This window comes from Otolemur garnettii, unplaced genomic scaffold, assembly GCF_000181295.1.
Source record: "Otolemur garnettii isolate 467f Iridium unplaced genomic scaffold, OtoGar3 scaffold00002, whole genome shotgun sequence".
Taxonomy (NCBI): domain Eukaryota; kingdom Metazoa; phylum Chordata; class Mammalia; order Primates; family Galagidae; genus Otolemur; species Otolemur garnettii.
The window spans coordinates 38,498,693-38,525,588 of record NW_003852397.1 but is presented as its reverse complement, the minus strand read 5'-3'; the positions used below and the strand labels follow the sequence as shown (position 1 = coordinate 38,525,588).

The window sequence follows — 26,896 nt, the reverse complement described above, 5'->3', positions numbered from 1 at the left end:
TAGTTGTCTGACCAAATCATCTTTGACTTGGTCCTGATCACCATCTCCTTCTGCAACCATATTCTAACCTGGCAACAGTGATTCTCTAGTGTATTTACCCCCAAATTTGAATTAGTGATTAAGAACAGCCTAAATTTTGAATAAATAATGCTATGAAATGAAAGTTATCTAACATTGGCCTCTCAAATCCTTTTAGAAAATGGCCAGTTTTGATCAGGTGCATTGGCTTAGACCTGTAACCCTCACAGCCTAGGAGGGTGATACAGGTAGATTGCTTGAACTCAGGAGTTCGAGACCAGCCTGAGCAAAAGCAAGACCTCATCTCTACTAAAAATAGAAAAAAGCCAGCTGGGTGTTGTAGAGGGCGCCTGTAGTCCCAGCTACCTGGTAGGTTGAGGCAAGAAGATTGCTTGGGCCCAAGAATTTGATTTTGCGGTGAGCTATGATTCCACAACGCTCTGGCCTGGGCAATAGAGTGAGACCCTATCTCAAAAAAAAAAAAAAAAAAAAAGAAAGAAAAAAGAAAGAAAGAAAATAAAATGGCTAATTTCTATGAAACTAATTGGTCTCTGCCCTTGAGAGGGAAATCCAAAAGTTGAAACTTTTTTTAATAGTCTCTGTCTCTAATAAATTTTTGTTGAAATAATATATGTTCTAATCTGCATGTGATATATACAATATAAAGTGAATTCAAGAGATAACCATTATTTCTTTGTATGAATCTACTCTTGACATAATTCCTTGAAATAGACCATAAATAAGGTCTTGAAAGCCTTGAAAAAATCTCAAAAGTTGCAATTTGAGATTGTTTTTAGTGAGTTTTTAAATCTCTCTCTTTTTTTTTGTTTTCTGCAAGAGAATATACACAAGGTGTGGGACATGTAGTTCAAAGGGTATAAAGCTAGAAATAAATACTCACCTGATCCCTTACAACATTAAAAGTTTTATGCTAGCATCTGGCAAGTCTCAGTGAGACTTAAATCCAGGAAAGAAAACCATGAACCAATCTCCAGGAAAACATGATAATCAGCGACAGAACTTGTCACTGATGTACGTAGGATCGCATTTGAATGAACTTCTAAGTCACAGACCATTAGAAATGTAACAAAATTAGAGTTTGAATTACACCTGTCTTTGCTGTTTTCTGGTCACTTCCTGCCACTGCTCCTGTTCCTCAGAGTGAAGTTGTCCCCTTCCCTCCCGTACCCTCCCGTACCTTCCCTCCCGTACCTCATTAGAGCCCTATTACTCTTTCATGTCCAAGTCATAGAGCACAAGATCTGACACATGGAGACGTTCCATCAAATATGTCCCCCAGATTTTTAGGGCTAGGATGTGAGTACAAAGAGAAAGTATATGTCAATACAAATACTTTTTTTTTTAACCAAGACTCACCCAGCAGCCCCATAGCTTGCTCCCCAGAGAGTACCCCTGTGACCTGGAGACTGAAGAACCTGTCTCCCCACCTGCGTAGGCCCTGAGATCTACCTCATGGGAAAACTGACCTGCAGTGTGCCCCCAGCAGGGACTTCTGGCTTGTGACTGGGTCCCCTAAAGCTGGTAGCTGCAGGTGAAGGGGGCCCTTGATTTCCACCTGCCTCATTAGGTGGACTCAGGATTTCCAGGCAGTTGGAAGGACTTTCTGTAACTATACTACCCTAGAAGAAGGTAGGGAGAGAATGGTTTGAGGGTCCTTTTCTGCTTAGACACATGTTTTGGTGATTTGAAGTGGTGAAATTTGTACAAAAGCAGCTGTTCTTTCTCTGATTTCCAGAGAGAAGCTGTGAACTCCTCTGACCTCTGTGCACACACACACACACAAATGCACACTTCAGTATTGAAACACACACATAGCCTCATGCAAAGACACACACATACGCCCATAAGCATGCACATGTGTAGACCCACACACACACACACACACACACATGCACATACACACTCATGAACTCTCAGCCACAATATTCTGGCCTTTGGGAACCCACTTCCCAATTACTTCCTCTTCCATAATTTCCATTTGCTTAACTGCAAACTTTTTACAAGATCAAAAATACAAAAATAAAGGCAATTTTGTTTCAGTGGCTTCTGATCTGAGGACCTCTCTGCAGTACAAAGACGAGCCCTTTGAAGAGACTGTTCCTCCCTGGGACGTAGAGTGTGACACTGTGCTCAATAAATGTTGGTTGACTGAAATAAAATTGATTAAAAAAGCAATCACCAATAACAAACTCTAAAGATTGGTGGGTTTTTTTTTTTTTTTGCCACAGAGCACCTTTTTCCACTTTAGAATGTCAGCCTATGGGAGAGGAGTCAGCTGGTTTACTCATTTGCTAACATTGCCTAAATGAGACTGCAATTCACACAGGGAAGAAAAAACTAAATTGGATTTAATTCTGAGTCTTCAATCTACAAGAAAACAGGATGAGCATCTTCAAGTCATCACATTAATCCCTATTATCTGGGAGGAAATTTAAATAACTCACCTATAGTTTTCCTCCTGGAGTTATGATGTCTGCGACCAGAGAAGTAAATTTCTTACCCAGATCATGGAACTTGGCTTGTTTATATTTTCTGGAATTCTTTCTTACGCTTTGTGGATTTTTAAAGAAGTATTTACCATGTTTTTATACAAGATGAAGGTCACACATGGGGCACTCTGAATATTGACATGTTTCCTTTCATTCTCGACTAAAGCGCCATTCCACAAAGTATTAGCAATCTGTCTGGATGCCAACACCAAATAGTGACAGTTGCAATAATGAATATTTGCTACAGGGCGCTGGCAGAAAAATGGTACAGAAATGCAAGCCCGAACCTTCTAACCATTTCTTCCCCCTGAATCTCACCCATTATTTTCAACTCTCTGTCACATATATTATTTCTAGAGTCATTGGTTGAGTAGTGCAAAGAAATCTGCATCGGCCTTTGGGAATTACTAGGGAAATGAATCATTCTACTTCTCATCCTTGGGTTAAAAAAAAAAAAAGTGCAGTGAAGGCCTGTGGTATATTCTTATTATTTTGCATGAGAAGGTCCTTCAGACCTGTGGATTTTCTTTCTCTTCTCTCCCTTTAAGTGGATTTGAGCAACTTAATTCTTTAGCATAATGGATGACTGCACATTCATGATCTACTCTAGCTCAGGCCACGTTTAGTTTCTTTTAAAGTCTAATGTTTAAGATGTTATCTTTTGGAATGCATACTAAATCATGACTAATTCAGATTCCCTTACTAAAATACCTACATTTTAGCAATAGAAAAATAAATGGAAAACAGATGCCACTGAACCTGGCTGTCTGAGTTCAAATTGTTGCTGTATCTGGTGGGAGCTCAGGCATGAGGAAAGCTCCTAAATCGCTCATGCCTCAGTATCTTTGCTAAGATGGTGAAAAAAATATGCACCACTTGGGTTTTGATGAGGATTGTATGAGTTAATACCTGCAAATGCTGTAAAAATACATTCATAATGATTACTTATTATTATTCATTCATTCCTTTGAATATTTATTGTGTCTACTTCAGGTCAAGTCTAAGTACAAGGATACGGGAATGAATAACACAGATTAAGGATTAAGTGTATAATGATAACAATCATTCAATATCATTATAGGATATCTTATAAAGCATTTTGCCACTAAGTAGATAATCTATGTTCATTGGACTTCTTATCCCCAGTGGCTTAGCATAGAACTTCACACAAATTAGCTGCTTAATAAATGTTAATGGAAGGAAGTTTGAGTGCATGAGGTGTTGCAGGTAAGATAACAAGCAGTAGATGTGGAAATGGGAGGGACAACATCAAATCACAGTTTCTATCTCAGAGCACAATGTCATCTGGAGAAATTTACTGAAACGTCCTATCTGAATATCAAGAAAGGTTCTTTCTGAGTAAGATTCTACAAAGTAACCATAATAGTGTAGTGCACTATTTATTAACTAGTTGTAATTCCATTTTACTTAATGTAATAAACTTTAATTTTAGAGGCATTTTAGATTTATAAGAACGTAACAGAGTCTCCATATACTCTGCCTCTAGTTTCCCTCATTGTTAAACATCTCGTGTTACTATGGTAAATTTGTCATAAATATGGATTCATTATTATTGACTAATGCCCATACTTTACTCAGATGTGCTAAGTTTTTACTTACTGTCATTTTCTTTTGCCCCAGTATCTCACCCAGGATCCTATGTTATATTTAGTCTTTATGTCTGCTTACCCTCTTCTGTAAGAGATTGGGACAGTTTCTCAGACTTAGTTTGTTTTGGTGGCCTCCCTAGTTTTCGAGAGTACTGGACAGGAATCGTGTGCTGTGTCCTTTACTTAGGTTGGTTTTATCATTTAATCACCTTTAGACTCAGGGTGTATATATACACACACACACACACACACATATATATATATTATTAAATCATAACTGTGTACATTAATGCAATCACAGGGTACAGTGTGGTATTTTCATATACATTTTGAAATACTCTTATCAAACTGGTTAACGTAGCCTTCATGTCATTTTCCTAGTTATTGAGTTAAGACATTCATACTCTGCTTTTAGAAAGGTTCACTTGTACCCTTGTAAGATAAACCATAGAGGTGACCTCACCAATCACCCTCCCTCCCCTCATCCACCCCCCTCCCCTCCCCTCTGCCACCTCCCTCCCCATATTCTAAGGCTATAATTAGGTTATAACATTCCTATGAAAGCTATAAATTAGTTTCAAAATAGGGCTGTGTACATTGGATACTTTTTCTTCCATCCCATCTCAGGGTGGGCAAGGGACTTGAAAAGAAATTTCTCTAAAGAAGATAGGCACATGGGGTATATATTTTGAAGAGAGAGACCACAGAAGTAATTCTTATCACATCATATTAAGAGTGTATGTTGTTAACACGATCATTCAAGATTCCATTCTAATGAGTAGATAAGCATTATTTATAATGGGTTATGTAATGTAGCATATAAACAAAATTTATTGGACATATGTAATTTTGTACACAATGGTTAGAATACTTGCTATTCTTTGAAATAACCCATTATACCTTACTGAACAAGGTATATTAAGTTTGCTCTCTTGGTTTGACAAAATAGTCCTTTATCATTGATAAAAGAAAGATGAGTAAAAATTCCATGTCTTACTATAAATTAATAGTAATCCTACCTTATGGAGTCAAGATCTAGGTATTAAATTTAAAGGGAAAAATATAACTTTGTATTTCTTTCAAATACACTCAAGCTTAGAAAATAACACATCTGTACTCAGCTTTGTGCTCAAAAGTATGCCACAAAGTAAAAGTGCCAGAAGTTAAGAGTTTTGATATTAATTTCCCTAAGCCTTTTGCATGCAAGGAATTTGCCTCAAGAAATGTTAATACTGCACCAAGCCCTAGGCGTAGGGAATGTGGTGTCTCTAATCTTATGGTGTCTTTGGTATAAATGTGCATTATCCTCTGGGATCAGGAGAGTCACTAATGTAGCTGTCACAGGACTGAAAGATTCCCGGTTTATTCTATGCTTGTGTTTACAAATTTTGCTATAAATAGGAAAGTTAGCTTTGGATTACAGTGATGTATGCTATGTTCCATTTTCAGATCAAGATATAAAATAAACAAGTCAACCCAAAGGAACAGTGGTTAGAAGTAGGGTATTACTAGGGAAATCTTTGCTGTGGTAGATTTCGAGGAAATAAATACCCATGATATTTATTATCTGGCTTCAGCATGTGGCCACACTAAGTTTAAATATAATATTTCTGTTTATGGTTGTCACTTGCCATAGAGCTGATCATAAGAACAACTTAGAGGTTTTATCCCACTGGTGCTTAGGACTTTATGTGAGAATCACAGTGTGGGTTGAGAGCATCCCCTCTCTCTCTTTCTCTCTCTCTCTTTCTATATATATACATATATGTTTGTGCAGGGGTGTATGTACATGTATGTATATATGTATGTATAGGAGATTATATATAAAATTATATTTAAATTTATAAATATATATTTATACTTAAATATCTGTATCATGTATATATTTAACTCTGAGATTTTCTAGCTCTATTTAGTGCTTTACTCTGGCTCAGCATATGTTACTTACATAATTTTGGGAAATTTCCTTGTAATTTTCTCATTTTTAAGCTTTTCTGTGAACATTAAATGGAACTATTTTATAAGTATGCAAATTGTCTTTAAGTATATGAAACATTTGGCAAATTGGTCAATTGTTATTTATTCATAGGTACATATACGCGTAATTCCAAACAATCATTTCTCCCTTATGGGGACAGTAAAGAGCTGTGACACCATCTTAAAGATGTCACGCTTCATGCCAGTTCTAGGTTCTCAGAGATAGTTTCTGGTTGTTACTCTTTTAATAATGGAACCTCCGCAGGGAAGGAAAACTAATCAAGAAGTGGACCTTTAAGGGCCAATGGAATACATGTGTTCTAGAGGCAAAACTTGGTGTTACAGTAATTTTTTTCTTATTTTTCTTTAGCCATGAGAAATGGAGGTCCAGGATAAATTTTTTAAAAATGTGATTGGTGAATCTTCTCCATAATATGAAAAGAGACTTCCTTGATGATCTTAGCAACCAAATGAGTGATTCAAAGTGTGTCAAGTGTCAGGCAAAGGAAACAAGATCTAGTTGATTCTCTGGTACCAGAGCCCTTGACGAGAGTTCATGTCCCTGTTTCTTGACTAGTGTTTCTGATGCCATATTTAGAAAAGTAGCAGTAAACAATCTCACACATAAGCCCAGGTCAAAGGTGACGTCCAGGAAAAAGGCATCCTGGATCTCTGTGGTTACAGTCAACTCTTGATACTACGAGGTAACAAGAAGCAAGACTTCCTTGCGAACAAGACTTCCCTGCGGGAAAACCACTGTCCCTTCCATGCTGCCCTTTCCCTTTATTATGAACTTTTTGTGTGGCATTAAGTAGTGACCAGAGCAGCACAAGGAATAAGGCTTCCAAGAGCAGCTGTAGCTGCCGGGGCAGCCTGGGAATATCTTGGATGGGTTAAGAACAGCTGGAAGGCAAAGACAAGTAGTGTAAGTCTAGGCAGGACGTTATTGCGGAGCTCATTTGTATTCATTGTTGGAAACAGCAAACACTGCTAACATCATGGTGATTGGCATATTGGGGGAGAGTGCCCTGTGTACCCAAGTGCACTTAGGACAGGGTAGATTTACTTTAGAGGCTGATCTTTCCAGATTTAGAATAAGCCTTTGGAGCCAGGGCGTCGCAGTGTTACAGTACATCAACACTTTCGTGGCTGTTAAACTCTTGAAACGACGTGACAACAACATGGCTGACCCTTTCATGAATTCCTTGGGAATAGTGACTATTGATGTTTGAATCCTTATGCCACTAACTCCTGCTGTACAGCCTGGTGCAGGCTAAACACTTAATAAATATGCTAGGCTAGAATTCCTCCTTTTATGATACAGGTGATTTTGGTACCTGCTGTTGAATTATAACTCTTTATAAATAGGACAGTGATTTTCTGTACTGTTGATCTGGACAAAGCAATTAAGGCATTAGGGTTCCTAATAAGCATATACAAAAAGATCTGTACCTGTTTTGAAGTAAAGAAATAAATGAAGAAGAAAACTAGAAAGACAAGTAGTAAAGGAAAACAAAAATATCTTAAAAGCATTTATCTTCTATTAACTTTTAAAAAGCCATCCTTGTGGAAATACACACACATGGAAGCAATAGAGTAAATATTAGTTTACTAAGGACATATGTAAACATAAGAATTTCATGGTTGCATTTTTTTACCCCATACAATTTTTGCGAATTGTATTTCTATATATTTTAAAAAATCATCTGAGTGTTTTCTTTCAATACGTGAAATTAAATATGATCTCCTATGTAAATTTTCCTCAGAGATGATGGATGCATAGTTGATAAACAGCAATTGCTAGTTGCTGTTACCTTTACTGGTGGAATGTAAGTAGTGATATTAGTGATACATTTCCAAATAGAGAAAGATAATCCCATTATTCCCCCCTCCCCTTCCTCTGCTATTTTGAATGCAGACAGTACTGCAGGGACACCAGCAATATCAACAACGGTGGAAATCCGCAAAAGCAGTGTGATGACAACTGAGGTCACCTGCAAAGTGGAGAAAAGCCCTCCCACAGCCACTGGCAATAGCTCAAGTCCTTCCACGGAGACCGAGGAAGAAAAGGCAAAACGGCTCCTGTACTGTTCGCTATGCAAGGTTGCTGTCAACTCCGCCTCACAGCTGGAGGCACACAACAGTGGTGAGATGCAGTGATTTCTTTTCTGTCTCAACAGCTCTGCAATTATCTTCCTCTGAATAGATGAGATCTTTTACAGCAGGGGACAAAAGGGTGGAGGAAAACTGGCAATTATTACAAGGAATTCATCAACCATTACAAAATAAAAATGACAAGCACAGTGTCATTTTTAGGGGCAAAGAGTGGTTTCCAGGGCTTGCAGGCCCTGGTGTGTGTATGTGTATGTATGTTTGTGTGTGTGATTGAATATATGGAGATAGAGCAAAGTAGAAGCCTGAAACATATTTTGCATTTATATGATTTCTACAGTTTTTAGGTATTTCTGTACATTTGCACCTAAATGAAGTTTTCTGAAATTGCACCCGCATTATTGTAGTAAAATGTAGTTGCATGACTCTAAGTACTTTGGGTTAAAACCCCTGTATTATAATTGTTATGGCAAAGAATGTGATTTAGCCTCAATCTGCGTGACCTGAACAGTGAAACTTAAAGTGTTTATCATGTGCTACTGTGGAACTGTGATCTCTAAATATATTTACTCTCCCAACAGCTTCCCAACAAGGTAAAGAGGTTATTCTTTTCATTTGTTTGAGGCTCAGAGTAGGCACAGAACATGAGCCATTAAGTGATAGAACCGTGATTTCAACCCAGGTCTCTCTGACTTAAACACTAAACTTTAAGAGCAGAAATCAAAAATACTGGAATACTAAGAAGCCAGGACAAAATATTCTCTTCATATACCAATATGTTTTGGTTCCGTCCAGCTGTTGTGTGTGTATGTGTGTGTGTATACCCCTCTCTCTCTCTCTCTCCACACACACAAAACCGTAAGCTTTTCTCTGAAGACTGGGTTCATTGCCAGGACTCTGTCACCAACTATAATAGAAGAATCATTCATGAACCGTACCCTGAGTTAATATTGTAGCTGTATGTTGAGTCATTGACCAGTCATTGTGCTATACTCGTAATATTCAAGTATTGACTTCAAGTCTCTAAGGAGTAATTGCAGATAGAGAGCAAATCCTTCGGCACATACCTTGGTCCTCCGTGCAACGTTAGTTGTCGTCAAGGAGAGTTCATGAGTTCAGGAGCTGAGAAGCCCAGTAACGCATCTGCCCCCAACTCAGAACGGACACTATAGAGATTTTCCATCACTGTATTTATTCTTGGAAACAGATTTCTTTCTGCAGATGAGATACTTGGAAGAATATAAACATCATTGGAAGGCTGTTTATTGCTCAAGAATTCTTGATCATTTCACTTAGTGACAGAAAAACACCTTCATTTTAAGAGGGGATCAATTTTGACAAATAAACAAACCATTCCCTATGAGGCTGCAGTTTATTTATCAAGAATTGGGGCGTCCTTTTTGAATTCTTACTGGAGGAAGCAAAGGAGAAATTACTTATTTGATGGCTTCACATCAGGTTAGCATCTGTCATATTCATTCTGTAGTCCTTATCTCTGTTTCATTTGTCAAAATTACCCGTCCAGCTTAAAAAATGTTATTTATCCCAGCACTACACACAGGCCTTCTGATGATTATATCCAGGTCTGGTGTGCTATCATTTTTGGGAAAAGAAAAATACCCTCACATTGCTTTGCAGGCAGAGCTGATAATTACTATAACAGGATCATCTGAGAGGGTCAGGAGGTGACTGCAGCTGTCACCCCACACTTCAGTCCCCCTGTAGGACTGTTCCTTCTGAGTGATCGCCCATCTGTGGACTTCAGCCACTCCCCTTGCTTTCAAGCTGCTCCTTGGCTTTTCTTACCTTTGTTTTTCCCTTGCTTCATCAGAGATCTTTTTTCAGTTTGGAAAGCACCCACTCCAGAGCCCAGGACCTAATGCCCATGTGAGAGCTCTCCCTCCACTTTCGCACTAGCCGGCTATGTCAGGACTGGAGGTGGTGAAGGAAGGAGAGATCACACGGGCAGACGACATTCTCCGGCTCCTTCGTCCGTCATTTTTATCTCCAGATTCTCTGTGTTATCTGTAACTGGAAGAGCGTTGGGAGTCTTCTCTTGTACGGGATTTCCTCTAGATGTGGATGAATGAGATGGCAGTGCTACCTGTACCCAAACAGGTGCCTGCACACCAGCTTCCCCTGTCCTTTCCTTAGGGTCTGATACAGGGAAAGAGAAGAAGCTCAGATGCGCCTCTTTGCCGTGCCCGGCGTTGGAGCAACATGAGCAGGATCCGTCCTAGGATTCTTGTGGTGCCTTTTAGTTTGCTTTCCCTCAGAAGCAGATTCTGAGTCAAGGAAGTGAGGGCAAGTAAAAAAAAAGGGGGAAACAAAGGAAAGGGGAGGCCGTTGATACCAAATCAATCTCTTATCCAGTTACCAATTTGGGCAACCAGAGCTTACCAAACAAAACCATTATACTTTATGCTTTGCACCTAATTTCACTGTTTTAAACATCGAAAGCTGCTACTGGTCACATGGAAAGACAGAACTGAATTGACTCAAATTCTGTTTCTTCACCTTTATAATCAATGTGCTATCAGTGTTGATTTATTATCTACCATTTACATGTAGGCTATTGTCCCACAGGGCTTGGGCACTTGCCCTGTGCCCCTCGTGAGCTCAAAGCCTCTGGGATGGTTATGAACTTATTAATGAAACAAAAACTTGTAATTGAGTTTATATGTGTGTGGAATGCACGTTATGTCTATTACAGGATAAGTAATAAAAATGTGCTAATTTAATACATCAAACATCAATAGTAACCACGTCACTTGTTTAGAAGATGGACTAACAAAATATATTTTAGACTAACTCTAATAACTGGTGCTATTTAGAGTCACCAACTCATGGTGCAAGTGGGAAGCAGACTGCATCGTTTATTTAGTTCTTGTAATTACTGTTTTCTAAATTCTCCTTTTTTGTCTACACTGAGGAAGACCACAATCATTGCGTCACCTTTAGCACTCCAGTGCCCCCTACACTCAGCCCTCCCCTTCCAGTACAACCTCAAAAATCACCTCTTCTTTCTTCGAGAGCCACTGTTAAGATTGGGTTGTGTTTTTCAGTGAACGAGGTTTGAAGGACAATTTTGATCTGAAGTAGCCAGGCTACAGAATAGGGACGTGTTTTCCTGGCATCCAAATAATGATTTTAAGGGTTTTCCCCCTTTGGAAACATATCCTATACATAAACTAGGGTTTGTAACCCCAAGTATAGCATTGTGCATCCATAGGCCACTCTTGGAAAGCCAATGACTCTTCAAAACATGTTTTTCTTTTAATCTTAGAAAATGCATTCTTATTTGAGAACAACTGATCACAAGCAAATTTGGGAATACAATTTCCATCGAAGACTACCTTCATTATAGGCTAATAGAATGGACTAGAAGTGATGATACCTAATTTGTATTCCTAGATATCTAGATAACTTTTCTCTGTGAACCTGGACAAGGCAATTGACCTCCTCTGGGATCGATTTCAAACCTCTCTCTCTGTGTGTGCATGCCTGTCTTCAATGGCATTAAGAGGCTCTATGACCCCTTTTAAAGATCAAATATTATGGCAGGATTATTAGTATGGCCAAAGATGCTTCTGGCATTTTTCAGGGGTCATTTGTGTTGTTTCACTTACTTTCTCTTTCTGTTTTTCAATAATGTATAACAGCTTGAAGTTGCAATTAATTGATTTATATTTCATAACATTGGAACATAGGTTTGGAACACAAGCATTACAGCTTTGATATTTTTAGAATTTGGAAAGACAAGTATCTCCTCTGAGCTGATTAGCAAGATTCACAAAACAGTCTAAGAATGCTATGCTTTAAATACTTTAAGAAGATAGAATCTTTTTTAGGAGATCCAGAAGCCCCCTATGTTGAATGTTGTAGACACTAAAAAAGATGTTTTGTCTTTTTCTTTTAAAGAAATCCCCCCCCCCAACATTCTATTAGCTAAGGCTTTGTGTAGCGAATTTTGCAAGTTTTCTCTATATCAGCAGTTCTCAACCTGTGGGTCATGACCCACAGGAAATATATTAAAGGGTCAGGGCATTAGGAAGGTTGAGAACCACTACTCTATATAATTGAAAGAAAAAGCTCTTTGAAATGTTTTATGGTTAAAGCTCATTACTAATTTGGGAAGGTTCTTCTGGTAATGACTTGGAGTAGTAACATTTGATAATTTTCACTGAACTCATTCTAGTTTTTCTAGTCCTAAATAGCTTACTCTATCCCTCACTGAGTTTTAATATACAAAGAAGATAGTTGTCAAAGGACAGATTTATTAAATTTCATAATGCTTAGAAGCTTTTTAAATTTTGCCATAACAAAAGCAAAAATGTTAAGGAGAAAGAGATGATAGATTAAAATTTTTTAGGTACCCCAGAGTTCCAAGACTTATGTTTAAGACAGTAAATGTATTTAATATAACACTTTACTAGAGCAGATTATAACTGAGGACATTGAGGTCCAAAGCTCATATAGGTATTGGAGGCAAATTCTATCCCACATGATTCCAGAGCCTGAACTTATGACTCTTTTTACAAATTAAATAGAAAATAAGCTCAGTGTTTTGTTTTGTTTTGTTTTGCTTTGTTTTGGCCAGGGCTGGGTTTGAACCCAACAACTCTCACATATGAGACCAGTGCCCTACTCCTTTGAGCCACAGGCGCTGCCCTAAGCTCAGTGTCTATCAATCCATGTTGATATTTATTCCTCGGGCTGATTTTCACTAGGCACCTGCTGTGTGTCAGGCACTCAGAGTACAGCTAGTAGCAAGACCAGGTCACTGCTCTAGAGAAGTCCATGTCTAGCCTGTGAGTCTGACTTTGTGTTCAGAACTAGAATATGCTGAGACTGCTTTCATGTGAAAAGCTCACTGAAGCCAGTCAGCTGCCATTGGTGTTCATGGCCTCATTATTATTATTGTGGACCAAAGATTATTTGTCATTTTCATTCAGCAGCTTGTAAAGCTATGATTTGATTGAAAATAAATATAGAGACTTTTATCATAATTCTTCTATGAGTCATCTTTATGCTTTCTATACATAATAAAAAATAAAGAAACAAACAAATGCATGTACTGTAGCCTGTTGCCTCCTCTGTGTCCCACGTGCCCATGCAGGGCGTATTTGACTCTCTAATGTGGCAACCACTGGCCTCATCAGGCTATTCAAATTTAATTAATAGATGTTCAGTTTCTCAGTTGCAGTGGCCTCATTTCAAGTGCTTAAGAGCCACACGTGGCTAATTGCTACCGTATTCGCCATATACATGTATAGATGCAGAATATTTTCATCATCACACGAAGTGCTACTGGACAATGGACTGCAGCTATAATTCACAAATAATTACGTCTGGGGGATTGAGGTGGTGAATGATGTGGGGTATATTCCCTAATCAAAAGCACTTTTTCATCTCTGTGGGCCTTCAGGCTTTAGCTATCTCACACTTGGTAACCCCTCGCTGAGTAACAACCAGAAGGAATAAAGTAACTTCAGAGATGTGTCACAATGTATTTTCTGGCCGTGTAGTTTTATATGACTATTCTTTTTAAAAATGATTTGGTGTGCAGATCAGTGGAATCTTCAACCTGTATTATTTTTCCTGCCCATGTCTTATATGAAGTCATTGATAGTTAGACCACTTCTGAAAGTTTACCCATGAAAATGTATTTAGAGCTTAAAGTCAAGCTATGGGTAGGCTTTTGCTCTATACTTTATATCTTTCTGTGCTCTTTGAATTTTATACCAAGAGCACTTGTTACTTTCATTAAAAAATTATAAAAACTCAGGTGGTGCCCACTGCTCAAAGGGGTAGGGCACTGGCCCCATACGCTGGAGGTGGCAGGTTCAAACCCAGCCCCAGCCAAAAACTGGAAAAAAAAATCATAAAAACTCAACTGCAACTTGAACTTTACATTAGAAATGAAAGCAATATAACCTAAACAACATTTGTATCTTCCTATCAATCTGAAATACAAAAAAATTAAAAAACAAAACCAGTTTACATAAAATGCAAAAAGAAAAACCCATAGCTTTTATAAATCAGATAGCATCATATCTCATTTACACTAGAGAAAGTGAGATTAATTTGTCCATTCATTGATTGTGCAATGTCAATTATGCCTGGACCTTTGTGCTCTCTTGGGGGAATGGATATAAAAGCAAAGTGGCCCTTTCCTTGTTCTTAACAGCCTTGTTCTTAAGAAGAGATGAGTGCATGCAAAGATTGCTCAGTGCTTGTCAACACTAGCATGGGAAAGCCTCCGTGTTCCTGTGGTTGGAGATTCAGGGCGTTACAAAAGCAGCTTTCTGGATACCTGCCATTTCTCCTCGCTCACTAGGCTTTCAAGGATGATTGCTATACTGATTCCATGCCTGTGTGTCCCCCAGCTGAGGAGCACGCACTCTGCCTCCTGGGTCCCTCAGCCTGCACAGCTCCACCCTGGGCTGCCTTTAGTCACAGGGTCTATTATATGGCTTGTATTCTATCCCATCCTGACTCGAATTTCCCTCTGGGGACTTTTCTGAGGCTAAAAGCAAAGATATTTCTACATCTGATTTAGACTTGTTCTTTCCCTTTTCTACTTTCACTTCTGCAAATTGGATTTTAGATACATAACTGGTGAATCAGCAAATGACTTTCAACCAGGGAACTGACCGAAATAACAATGTTTTACTCATAGGGGGCATTCCTTGGTCACCCAACATCCGGGATGCTATTCCTGGTGCCTTAAGGTTTGCTGATAAAGTAAACCAAAGTTTTCTTCTCTCTGGTAAAATTAATATGGAAACCGTATGCTCCCTAGGAAGCCAGTGTAATAAAAGGTTAATTTGATGTTTAGAGGTTTCAAAAAAGCACCCTGGTTTTTAATGGTAATTATATATTTCAGGTTTATTGATTCAAGAGAGTTTTTTCTTCCTTAGGACACATGGGGGTTGGAATACAGAGCCATTGTACTGAATGCCATAAATAAACACATCAAAAAATCTTTATACTTTGCTGTTTATGTGGAGGCTGACCACTTTGCCTGCCAATCTCTCTATAAGCTGAATCTCTGAACTTGTGTATGAGAAGGTAACTAAGTTATTGCTGGCAATTGCATGTCTTTATTAAGGAGTACTCAAATGCTTTCAAATATTATTTAATAGACATTTTGGAAAATTAAACTTGAAGATATTGAAATTTAGTTTATAGAGGGAAAAATTTGGCAGACCTAACCAAAATAGCTTTGACTATCAAATCAATTCCTCTGAAACTTTGTAATGTTTAGAAGGTAATTTGGCAGTTTGAAATGAGAGACTTAAAAATAGTCCTAGTCTTTGTCCCTGTAATACCCCTTATGAAAAATCTGTCCTAAGGAAACAATCAAATATGGGATAATGGGTAGGGTGCTCATTACAACCCAATTATGGAGGAAAACAAAGAGAAATAATGCAAATGTCTAATATTAGATAAGTGATTAAATATATCGTATGCATGTATTATGAGCCTGTGCTATCAGGAATGATCATTTGCATTTCTAAAAGTATATGTGATTCCACAAGAATTTTTATGCAAACACAGTTTCGCTAACTTATCCCAACCTCTGAAAATGCACACAAACAAATAGAAAATAGAAGACTGATACATGATAGCCATTATTATTTTGATATGCCTCTAGTTGGCAGAGCTATATGTTTTTGCTTTCTTTTTTTAAAATGTTCCTCTCTTTTCCATGTAACCCCATGAATTATTCCTAATGGATTATTGATTCATTTTTTAAAAGTCATTTCCCACTTCTCATCCTTAGCCACCTTTTCTTTCGCCAGTACTTAAATCAAGTTTCAGCTAAAAGTAAAGTTAAAAAATAGTAAAGAAGGAAAGGGAAGGCTCGCCCCTTCTTCCCATATTACAGTTATTTTTGCAGATACACGAGGAATATATATCTTGTCTCATAGTGCCCCCAAAAGAAATAAATAAGCAAAAAGCAAACAAAGATAGGATTTCTTGGAGGCTTATGCCTGGCTGAATTTAAACTGGCTGGGGTACGGTTTCACCTTTCAGAAATCGTGCACCTTCAAAGGAAGGTCATTGACAGTGTCAGCTTTTTTAAGTGACAAAAGTAGTCCACTTAGCTTTTTGCAGATTCTCTCCAAAGAGGAAGAGGAATAAAGTGCAGAAGCAGACTTGTGACAACCCTGCTGAGCCATCACAGAGGAAGGCACAGCCTCGCAAGGTGTTTACATGATGTTGAAACCGGAGGTGGTAGCCCTGGCCATCACCGAGCCACAGCCTTTCCAAGCATCATGATTCATGGAACTCTGCTGAGCTTATACGAACATTATGAGGAATGAAATGGGGAAGGCAACAGGGGAGAATTTCGCAGACTCAAATTAAAATCCAAGTTTCAAGAAGACTCTATTAACAAAATAGCAAATTAAAAGTGCTATGAAAGGCTCATGTGGATGTCTAGGGACTTAGCTAGGAACCTACTTTCTACCTCCCAGGGGTTTCAGGTAGTCCTTACTTGTGACCACAGGCAAGTAACTTTTCTGAAGCTTAGTTTGTTATTTCTAACATGGAGACGATAATAGCGTCTAACTCACAGGGAAGCTGTGAGCACGGAAACATTCTAGCTGCTTCAGTGTTTTCTTTATTAAAGATTTAATAAATAGGATTTTTCTAATAATCACTATGCTTACATTATTAATGTACATTTTATATCTCAAAAATGTAAATACTTAAAAATTGAGAACATTTTACTGAATTTTATCTGTAGTAGGAGGAAATACAGACACTCCTACTGCCTATTCAAGCTTTAAGATTTTGTAAAACCATCTAATAGCTATTCAATTATGACTGGCAATGGGTTTTAGACTGTGTAAAAGTTGAACTCTGTTTTATGAATAGTAACGCGCAATCAAAGCTGGTAGTTGACGTTCCTTCCCGGATCTTGTCATATATGTGTAGGTATATGTAAGTGCACGTCTGCGTGTATGTGTGTGTATTAGATATGAATGGGTGGGTATATTTGATTCCATTATCTCTTCCTTCTACAGTGTAGCTCCTGTGGAAAGACTATACTAAAATAAAAATTCTCACAATCCTTTGATTTTTCAAAGAGGATGGGTATTTATCAAATGTTCACATATGTCCCATTTCTATTCATCCTTTATATCTAGAGATATAACATAGATGGGTCCTAGCATTTCAGAGATATTCTGGGAAGCTATGCCTTACGACGGGAGGGACAGATTTTGTAAATTGTCCTTCACCTCTCCAAAACCGGACACTCAATGCTGAAGCAAGCCACTTAGGTTTTTTTCTCTCTTCCCAGTTAAGATAAATTACTTAAATATTGTGGAAGAGCTTAAAGCAGTATTGTGATCCATCTGGGTTCCGCTTATCAAACACCAACCTTCAGTCACAGTCTCAAAAGACAGTAACCAGCTGTGAACTTGGAGTCCTTCAAGAAAGTCAGGATGCCTTCTTAGGCATTAATCAACCAAATCTACCTGGCCAGTGCTTTTTAGTTAGACTCAAGAATCTTCATGGGGAAAAAATTCAATACAATTTTCTGTTGAGATAAAGAAATTTGCCCAGCCATCTACGTATTAATCGCTTGTTCCCTAGGACATTTTTATGCCTTGCTCCCACTTATGCCAACTTCAGATGACACGGACAGCATTTGGGCTCACTCTGTTGCAAGAGAGATATCAAAAGCAGCCGTCGGTGAGGAATCACAGCCATCACCGGGGAGCACTTCTGTGGCTCCTGTTTCAGTTCCTCCAATATTATGGCAGGATTCTCTGTTTTCTCTTCTTTAATATGCTGAGATAGAGCCATTCAAAATGCTGTGGATAAGAATGTGGATATTCAGTGTTTAATATGCCGAGATATAACTATTCAGACTTTGAATAGTTTCCTTTGAATAGGGTATATATTTTGAAAGGCAAAGATATAACTGTGGATAATAATATGGATGTTCAAAATATGTAATCTAAGTTGGAAGAATGTACATTTTATATATTGAATTCAGTAAAGTTACCATCATTTTGAAGAAGGGAAACATGTACTTTATAAATCTGTTTCATGTATTGTCTCTCTTTTTTTTTTTTTAATTTTTCACAGTTTTTGGCCGGGACTGGGCTTGAACCCACCACCTCTGGTATATGGGGCCGGCACCCTACTCCTTTGAGCCACAGGCGCTGCCCTAGGGTCTCTTATTTAACATGATGTGATCTGCATTGACCTGAATGCCCTCCCAACCATGTGTTTTTCTCATTAATATTTAATGGTTCTGGGAGGTTGGCCCATGACTCACAAGTTAAGAATCTTTTTTGTATGCTTGAAGAACTGACCAACAATCTAATAAATACAGTTCCTTCTACTACAAAATATTTTTTTACAAATCAGAATGATAGAACACAAATGGTTACAATAGAAAATCGCATAGCAAAAACACATGACTGTGTAAGAAAAAAATAAAGAAAATGTATCAACTTTAAGAAAAAGGAAATTTCCAGCAGAACGTTGAGAGAAGACTGCTATTATGAACTACAGTGATCTGAAAGTCAACTGTTGGTAATGGTTTCTGGTTAGAGCTGTGTTACTTACGTGTGGCAGCCCAAGATGTAACTGGTTTATTGTAAGAACATTTATTTGTAGTATTTCTTCATGGTCTTGGTCATTTCTTTACACTTAAAATGACACCGCCAGTCAGTATGGGCTTTGCTACCCTCATGTGGCTTATGTCATTGAGATCTTTTTACCCTTTGTCTTCCTCTTTGACCCTCAAACACAAGCCAAGAAAGCTCGTTTGTATTCCGTTTAGAAAGTGGGTATTTAACCAGTGCCACTTCTGTAAACACACCATGTTTAATCCGATTACGTTTATTACACATCACCGCCAACTAGATCTTTAGCAGCTAACTCACTCTTCCTCATCAGCTATTGTTTCAGTCTTATTAGCATCAAGAGGAAATGAAATGAAGTCACACCCATTTAATTTTGCCTCAGGGCTCTCACATTTAGCTACTATGTTGATGGCGCTTGTTTATGATGTGGATCCTTAGGAAAAATGGATATCTAATAACGTTGCACAAGGTGGCGAGAGCCCATTGTTACAGTCGACTGTGTCACGAGCATATTTCAAACCAGTCCTGGAAGGATGGCACCAAAGTGAGGCATCGACTTTGGTTACGGTATTGCTTCTTGAAGGTATATACATATGAGCCAACAAATGTTCCCTCCCTCCTTTCCCACCTTTATCTCTTTATTTCTTTCAATATTTCTGGCAGGTACTAAGCACAAAACCATGCTAGAGGCCCGGAATGGAAGCGGCACAATCAAAGCCTTTCCTAGGGCAGGAGTGAAAGGCAAAGGACCTGTTAATAAAGGAAACACAGGCCTCCAAAACAAAACGTTTCACTGTGAAATCTGCGATGTGCACGTCAACTCAGAAACACAACTTAAACAGGTGGGCAGCACTTACTCTAAGAATGAGAGCAGGCAGCAGACACCCTTATAAAGGGGATGTGCGGGCTTCTTTTTATTTCTCTTTCTGCCCCATCCATCCATCCACCCACCCACCCACCCATCCATCTACTCACCCATCCACCTTCTATCTTTATTTATTTATGTTTATTCTAATTGCTTGATAGAAGACTAAAATACAAGGCTCTGGGAACTTTTCAAAAACTGGTGGCAGGGACTTTGTACTATTACAAGTGGGAGAAGGGTATCAGATCTTTTCTCTGCCAGGTTTCCCACTCAAAAGTGATTTTCTTTAAAGGTCAACTTTCAATGTTCCATTTTTACTTGTTTAGATATTTACATGCTGCAACTAATTTTATACTGTGCTCTTCTTTTATGTACTCTATTACATGGTATTGTGCTATATTTTTGAATCCTGCAGCCACCTGCTACAGGGATGACTAATTATGTTGCATTCATTTTCACTATGAATAGCCTTCCCAAGAGATCAATTATACATGCCAACTTAAGGCCAGCCCCTTATATTGTGTGTGTGTGTGTGTACATATATATGGGTATGTACGTATGTATACACACACACATATGCATACACACCCTATATAAGGGGTTGGCCTTAAGTTGGCAGTGTATACTTGCAACTTTCATGCAATGTATTGCAGATTTTATGCACCTTAGTTATTTACCTTTGGAATTTAAGGGGTTGACATTTGGCTGTACAAATGTGAAGATAAATAGTATGGAAATAAATTCATGCCTTCCTGGGCGTCTTTGTTTATTTGCCCATAAAATTTCTTCAGACTTGTTTTTCCTTTGTAAATGCTTTTCTTAAAAAGGAGGGTTGTGTGGTGATAAGAAAAACTGGGGGAAAAGAATACACTTCTATTTGTTAAATATATACTCAAATGGACAGCCTAAAAGTATATATCCTTAAGACATCAGAAACTCAGGACAAAAGTGCACATGCTTTTGTTTCTGTCTTTCAGAAACTTGCATGGAAATGATTAATAACCTCTTCTCAAGCTAAAGCTATGTGTGAGAGAGTTTTCTTGAATGACTTTTTAAAGCTGTCATTTATAATTGCTTTTAACAGCACATCAGCAGTAGAAGGCACAAAGACAGAGCTGCTGGGAAGCCCCCGAAACCCAAATATAGCCCTTACAACAAACTACAGAAGGCGGCACATCCGTTGGGGGTAAGTGTCACTCTTCCCAAAAGACTGCATTCAGTGTCACACACTCTGCTGAACTTGGATTTTTTTTATTGGTGGTGGTGGTCAGTTACCCAATGGAATGTGTGTAAGATGACAAACAATTGATGTGAGAGTCCAGCCTCTATTCTCAAATGGAATTACCAAGTTCATGATTTATTTCAACATTCTGCCACCATTTGCCACAGCCCAGAATCTGACCTTTTTGAGTTGAGCACAGGTTTATTACAGGAAGGGAGAAAAGCCAAATTCTCTGGAGTCAGGTAAGTCATCCCAAAATATCTGGTCCTCTTGAGGTATGTGGATAATCTTAGGAAAGAAAGTCAGTGAAAAACAAGTTCTCTTATCTCCTTTTTTAGTATGCTTTAGAGACAAAGCATTAGACCAGGCACGGTAGCTCATGCCTATAATCCTAGCATTCTGGGAGACTGAGGCAGGTGGATTATGTGAGTTCACAGGTTCAAGACCAGCCTGAGCAAGAGCTGGACCCTGTCTCTAAAAATAGCCAGGCATTGTGGCGGGCGCCTGTATTCCCAGCTACTTGAGAGGCTGAGGCAAAAGGATCACTCGAACCCAAACTTTGAGGTTGCTGTGAGCTGGGATACCATAGTACTTTAATGAGGGCAACAAAGTAAGACTCTGCCTCAAAAAAAAAAAAAAAAAAAAAAAGGCAAAGCATTGATATTATTAATACCCTCAACAATTTTGGATTTTGAGTAACACAGTCTCAGAATTATGGCTTTTTAAATTATTCATCCAAGGACACTATGTAAGACATGGAGAAATCTATCCCAGGAAATGCCCTGGTAAGACTTTAGAGGAAATCTATGAAACCTCTTGATATTGTCAGTTAATACTGATGAACATGTATTTTTTCTTTTTCTGAAGTGACAATGGCTTTCTTCAGGGAAACTTGGGGCTCAGGGAAAAGTTAAGAACATCTGATAATGCATGTCTAACATGTGCTGAATTGTGCACTTTGAAATCTTTCTTCAACATAAATCTTAATATTTGGTGTCATCGTGTGCTGCTAACACATGGAAATAGAGTTAAAGGAAAGCTTCAGTCATCCATTATGAGATCCCCATATATAGTGATCCAATTAACTTAGTAGCATGTCACACATTTTTATTCAAATTAAGTTACTTTATTTTTCTGTAAAGACCAAATTTTTACCTCCTTAGGAGGCAAAGAATTCTGTACAGAGCTGGTATTTCAGCTGTAGTCAAAACCTTGAGTTCTATCTCTGGCCATTATAAATGCAGCTTTTGACAATCTTTCTTTCTTTTTTTTTTTTTTTTTTTTTTTTTGCAGTTTTTGGCCAGGGCCAGGCCCGAACCTACCACCTCCAGTATATGAGGCTGGCACCCTACTCCTTTGAGCCATAGGAATTGTTCTTAAATAAGCAGAGCAGTGAAAATTTTATTACTATTAGTATCTAAGTTTCCTTTTTAACTATTACTATGTTACCATTTCCATAAATGGATACATTCCTTCCCTGAGAACCAGTATCTTACTGATGCACTAGCCAAATAAAGAGCTGGCTTTGTAGAGTAGAATTATAACATGGTTACTATTTGCACAAAGAAAAAGGAACATGCCAAAATTAGGGAGAGATAAGTTTTCCTTATTCCTTTATTGAAAGTAGAATTTTGTTATTTTGTTTGTTGTAAATAATACCTCCCACAAGTGGAAAGAGCATTCTCTGTGTTACCGAGTTTACCCACTTGGACAGTCAATTGCAACTGAAAGCATATTAGCAAATCTCTCTTTAAAAGTACCTGCTTTTTGATAGCCAATGTATATATAAAAGGTAGCATAATAATTTTCTAGTTTTTCTCAAGATGGACACTTGTCTCTGAAAATAAAATTTTCAACAAAAATACAGTAAGATTGCTGAGTACTTTCCCTGAGAACTTTTCATCCCGGGCTGGCCATTTGCAGGTACCTTCCAACACATTCAGAGGGAAAATGCTCCACCCTTCCCTTTATCTTTATTGTCAGTTCACCAGTGGGAGTTTTGCTTTGGAATTGTCTACCACTATATTTTAAAAGCTGTCTACCATTTTGGATTTTAAGTACAGATGCCAAAACTTCGTTCTTTTACTCTCTGTTTGATTTGTCCCTAACAGGTAAAATTAGTCTTTTCAAAAGAACCTTCAAAGCCATTGGCTCCACGAATTCTACCCAACCCTCTGGCAGCTGCGGCAGCTGCGGCTGCCGTGGCCGTGAGCTCCCCCTTCAGTCTCCGAACTGCCCCAGCAGCCACCCTGTTCCAGACTTCTGCACTTCCTCCGGCACTTCTGCGGCCAGCTCCCGGACCCATTCGGACCGCCCACACTCCTGTGCTGTTTGCTCCTTACTGAATTCCAAATAGGAGTAATTGTACTGCAATAATTTTTCAAAAAACAAAAAACAAAACAAAAGAGAACTATGCAGTGTTTATTTATAGTTTAAAGTATATCTGAAGAGCCAGGACTTTTGATAGTGAATTGAAAAGATTATTTGAAAAGGGGGGGGGCGGTTAGGGGCGGGAGGGAGGGAGTGGTATTTTCTCCACATTAAAGCATTCCTCTTGAACATGATTGTTTTAGAAGTGATCTCCAACATTGACTTGTCGTGGTATCTAGAACTTCTGAAGCCTTTGTGACTGTGCTTTTGGGCACCTATTTCCCTCTGCATTGTCTTTCCTGCTTTATGAAACAACTATACATTGTCTAAGGGCATTAACTGGTTCCAATGTATATAGAATAATTTACTCTGTAGGTCAAAATAATACAAAAAAAAAAAAAAGAAAAAAAGACAAAACAAAAGCAACACTGTGAATAGTAGTACCCGTGCTGGTCCTCTTGCTATGACAGCAATTACTGGGTATTTATCCCAACAAAAGTAGATACAGTAGACGTCTTGTAAAACAATAGTGCTGTGTCTCAATCTATGCCACTAGATTTTAAAGAATTGCAAAGGTAGAATGAACAACTATTTCATACCAGTAAGCAAACCCCCAATGATGTCATGCAGGCGTCCCTGGTCAGCTTCTTCCTGCCCTATCTAGCTTAGAGAGAAAACAGGGCTCAGCTTACAGGACAGGGAGACATTAATAAATATTATTTCTTACAAAACACTAATTTCTTACCATGAGGAAGTGTTTCTGGAAGCAGACAAGTGTTTATAATGAAACTGTATCTGAACACAGACAAATCCATGCATCATGGGTATTTAGGAAGAAATCAGTACAACTATTCTGTTTCAATGATGAGGGACAATCATAACATGATAATGCAAAGTAAGAATCTTTCATGTTTGTGCATACCCAGTCAAACAGAGAAGGCAGAGAAGGTTGCATCTCTGCAATAGCCCCTTTATATCATACCAGTAGGGTTATCTCTTAGGCAAAGGTTTCTGCTTTAAGTATGATGGTAGAATTAAGCATTATCTATTATTGTGGGGGTATAGTGTTTTTTTCTTTTCAGATTTCCTACTGACATGATATAAACAATTAATATATATTTAAATGCTAGTAATAAGAAAAATGAATCTGAGTTAATTGCACACCAACAATATAGTGTAAAAAAAAAAAAAAAACTGGTAAGGTGCACTTGACCATCATTCCTCCAGTGGAGTTGTGAAATACTTACAGCCTTTGATATTTACCATAAGGCTGAAAGAAGTTGATGTTTTACCATTAAAACAAGATTTATCAGGGGGATATATATATATATGTATGTGTATATATATATATGTATATTGTATATATGTTAGAAAGATTACAAGAATAACTTATAAAGAAGAAAATCTATATAAAATAATTATATAACCATCCAGTGTTACATGTTATCATTAAATTGGTAACAAACGGCATAAAAATAGCTGTGCCTTTAATTTGTGATAAAGGCTATTTGCTTTTTCCCATAGAAAGCTAACATATACCTATCTATCGATATGGTGGAATTTGATGCAACAAGCTTTGTTGCATTAATAAGAACAATGACACTCAAAGTTAGAACAGTGACAAAACATATAAAAATCAACCCTACATGATTTAGGTTTAGAGAAAAAAAAAACTATTTTTGAAAAGATTTTGTAAAGACTATTTAAAAATATAAGGAAGGGCTGAGCTTGGACTTCCTGAAACTACTCTTGAACTGTTGTAACCTTTGGAGAGGTATGGCAAATCCAGAGGAGATAATTTGCGAGATAGGTATTTAGCGTTTGTCATTTTATATTTAAGAAACACCCATAGCGTGCTTGGTGCTCAACATTAAACATGACCTTTGGAGTTCTACTCGGCCATCTAGCTATAGCCATGTGTCCTATAAACATATCTTTAAACCATTTTGTTTTATATATCTTTTGTTAAACAAACAACCAAAACAAAAAGTCCAAAAAATATACAAAGGAAGGAAGAAGAAAGACAAGAAAAAAAAAGAATGAGAAGAAAATCTATTACTTCAGTCTTCTGGTAAAAAGAAGCTCAACCCCTCTCTGGTTAAACCTATTGATTAGCATTCAAATTTGGCTTGAAAGTTGCTGGTTATGTTGGTTTCACCAACATCTCTATTCCCTGGTTTCAGCAAGTGTTTCCCTTTTTTTCACCTACAGACCCTGCTAGTTCCATCAGGTGGACTCTGTCTCTATTCCAAGTGACAAGCTTCTAAATGTTTCGAGTTTTAGTTTCCTTTTTCTGCCATGTGGAAGATTTTGATCTTTCACAGTCATCCTGAATCCCTCTCCAACAACCTGTATGACTGATAAGCTTGCAGAGAACTTAGTGTTAATTAATGCAATCTCACTAGAAATCAGGGTCTGTGGGATACAGAGTCCTGAGTCACAAGGCATTACTAACTTTAATGATTTTCTGGGAACAAATAAATCAGCCATATTTTCTCCATCAGCCATATGAGAAAACTCAGAAATACTAATACCTGGGTCCCTTTGCCTCACTGCGCTATGGAACCACTTTTGTTTAAATGGTCTTTTAAATTGGAGTTGTAAGCATCAGTTGTCTTTTACTCACTACCTAATAAAGGATGAAGCCTAATCATAGAACTTAGAGTGGATTCTCTGTGGGTTGTTTCCCCTCACTCTACGTATGTATTAACACCAGATCAACATCCAATATAAGTCAAGCTGCTATAAAGTTGTGTCTTTTCCCTTAGGGAACTTTTTTCATGAATAAAGATCTACAAGTCAGATTGGCCAGTATGGGGTGCTGTGAAAATCCTCAAGGGTGTTCTGACTTGGTGTTTATATATCCTTCCCTATGCATTGCACCCTTGGCAAAGACAGCGATAGAGAAAACATCTCTGATTAATTTGAAGCCAATATAAATGCATTGCAAGAGCCACATCTCTCTGGAAAAAGCATTGTTGCACCTCATCCAGATCATCCAGACAAGTGGGAAATGGTCCTTGGGGAGGTCCTGTATTTCTCTTCCGAGAAAACAGGTGATTGCATGTGGCAAATTGCTCCTCTCACCGCTCCTCCTCCTTTGAAGAGCAGTTGTTTTATCTACATAAGTAAACTGCATGGCTTATGGCAATTTATATCACAACTCCTTCATTTGAAAGGATCCCTATCTTTATGTACTATTGGGCACTGCCATTATCATCAGAGATATAATTTGGTTTTTTAAAAGGTGCGACATGTTTTGTTGCCAAGGCACTCTTTCTGAATGAACGTGTCTATACTCATTTTGGAAATTAAAAGAGCAGGAAATTCTGAAACCCAGGATTGAGAATTAATAGAATAGAATTTTAAAAATAGAACCAAAATCTGTTGTGGGTGTGCCAAATTTCTAAGGCACAGTCTGATAAATAACAGACATGGGCATGAACTTTCACTTACTTACAATTAAATTTTAAATTCATATCTTTGTCTGGGTACCTGTGTAATATTTAAACTTTTCTGAAGAAATAAGATCACAAAGCTGAAAAGATAACTGCAGTGTTTGAGAGGGCTCTTTTTTTTTTTTTTTTTTTTTTTTT

At 38.0% G+C, this 26,896-nt stretch overlaps 1 protein-coding gene across 1 annotated transcript in view; it reads left to right on the top strand.

Moving 5' to 3' along the window:
- ZNF385D (zinc finger protein 385D) overlaps nt 1-23,335 on the top strand; it is a 295,108-nt gene extending 271,773 nt beyond the window's left edge. Inside the window, exons 5-8 of the mRNA XM_003781736.2 lie at nt 8,034-8,261; nt 19,507-19,685; nt 20,793-20,894; nt 23,042-23,335. Of these exons, the coding sequence (XP_003781784.1) occupies nt 8,034-8,261; nt 19,507-19,685; nt 20,793-20,894; nt 23,042-23,275 (743 nt within the window). The 3' untranslated portion in view covers nt 23,276-23,335. The remainder of the gene's footprint in view (nt 1-8,033; nt 8,262-19,506; nt 19,686-20,792; nt 20,895-23,041) is intronic.
- Nucleotides 23,336-26,896: the final 3,561 nt, after the last annotated feature.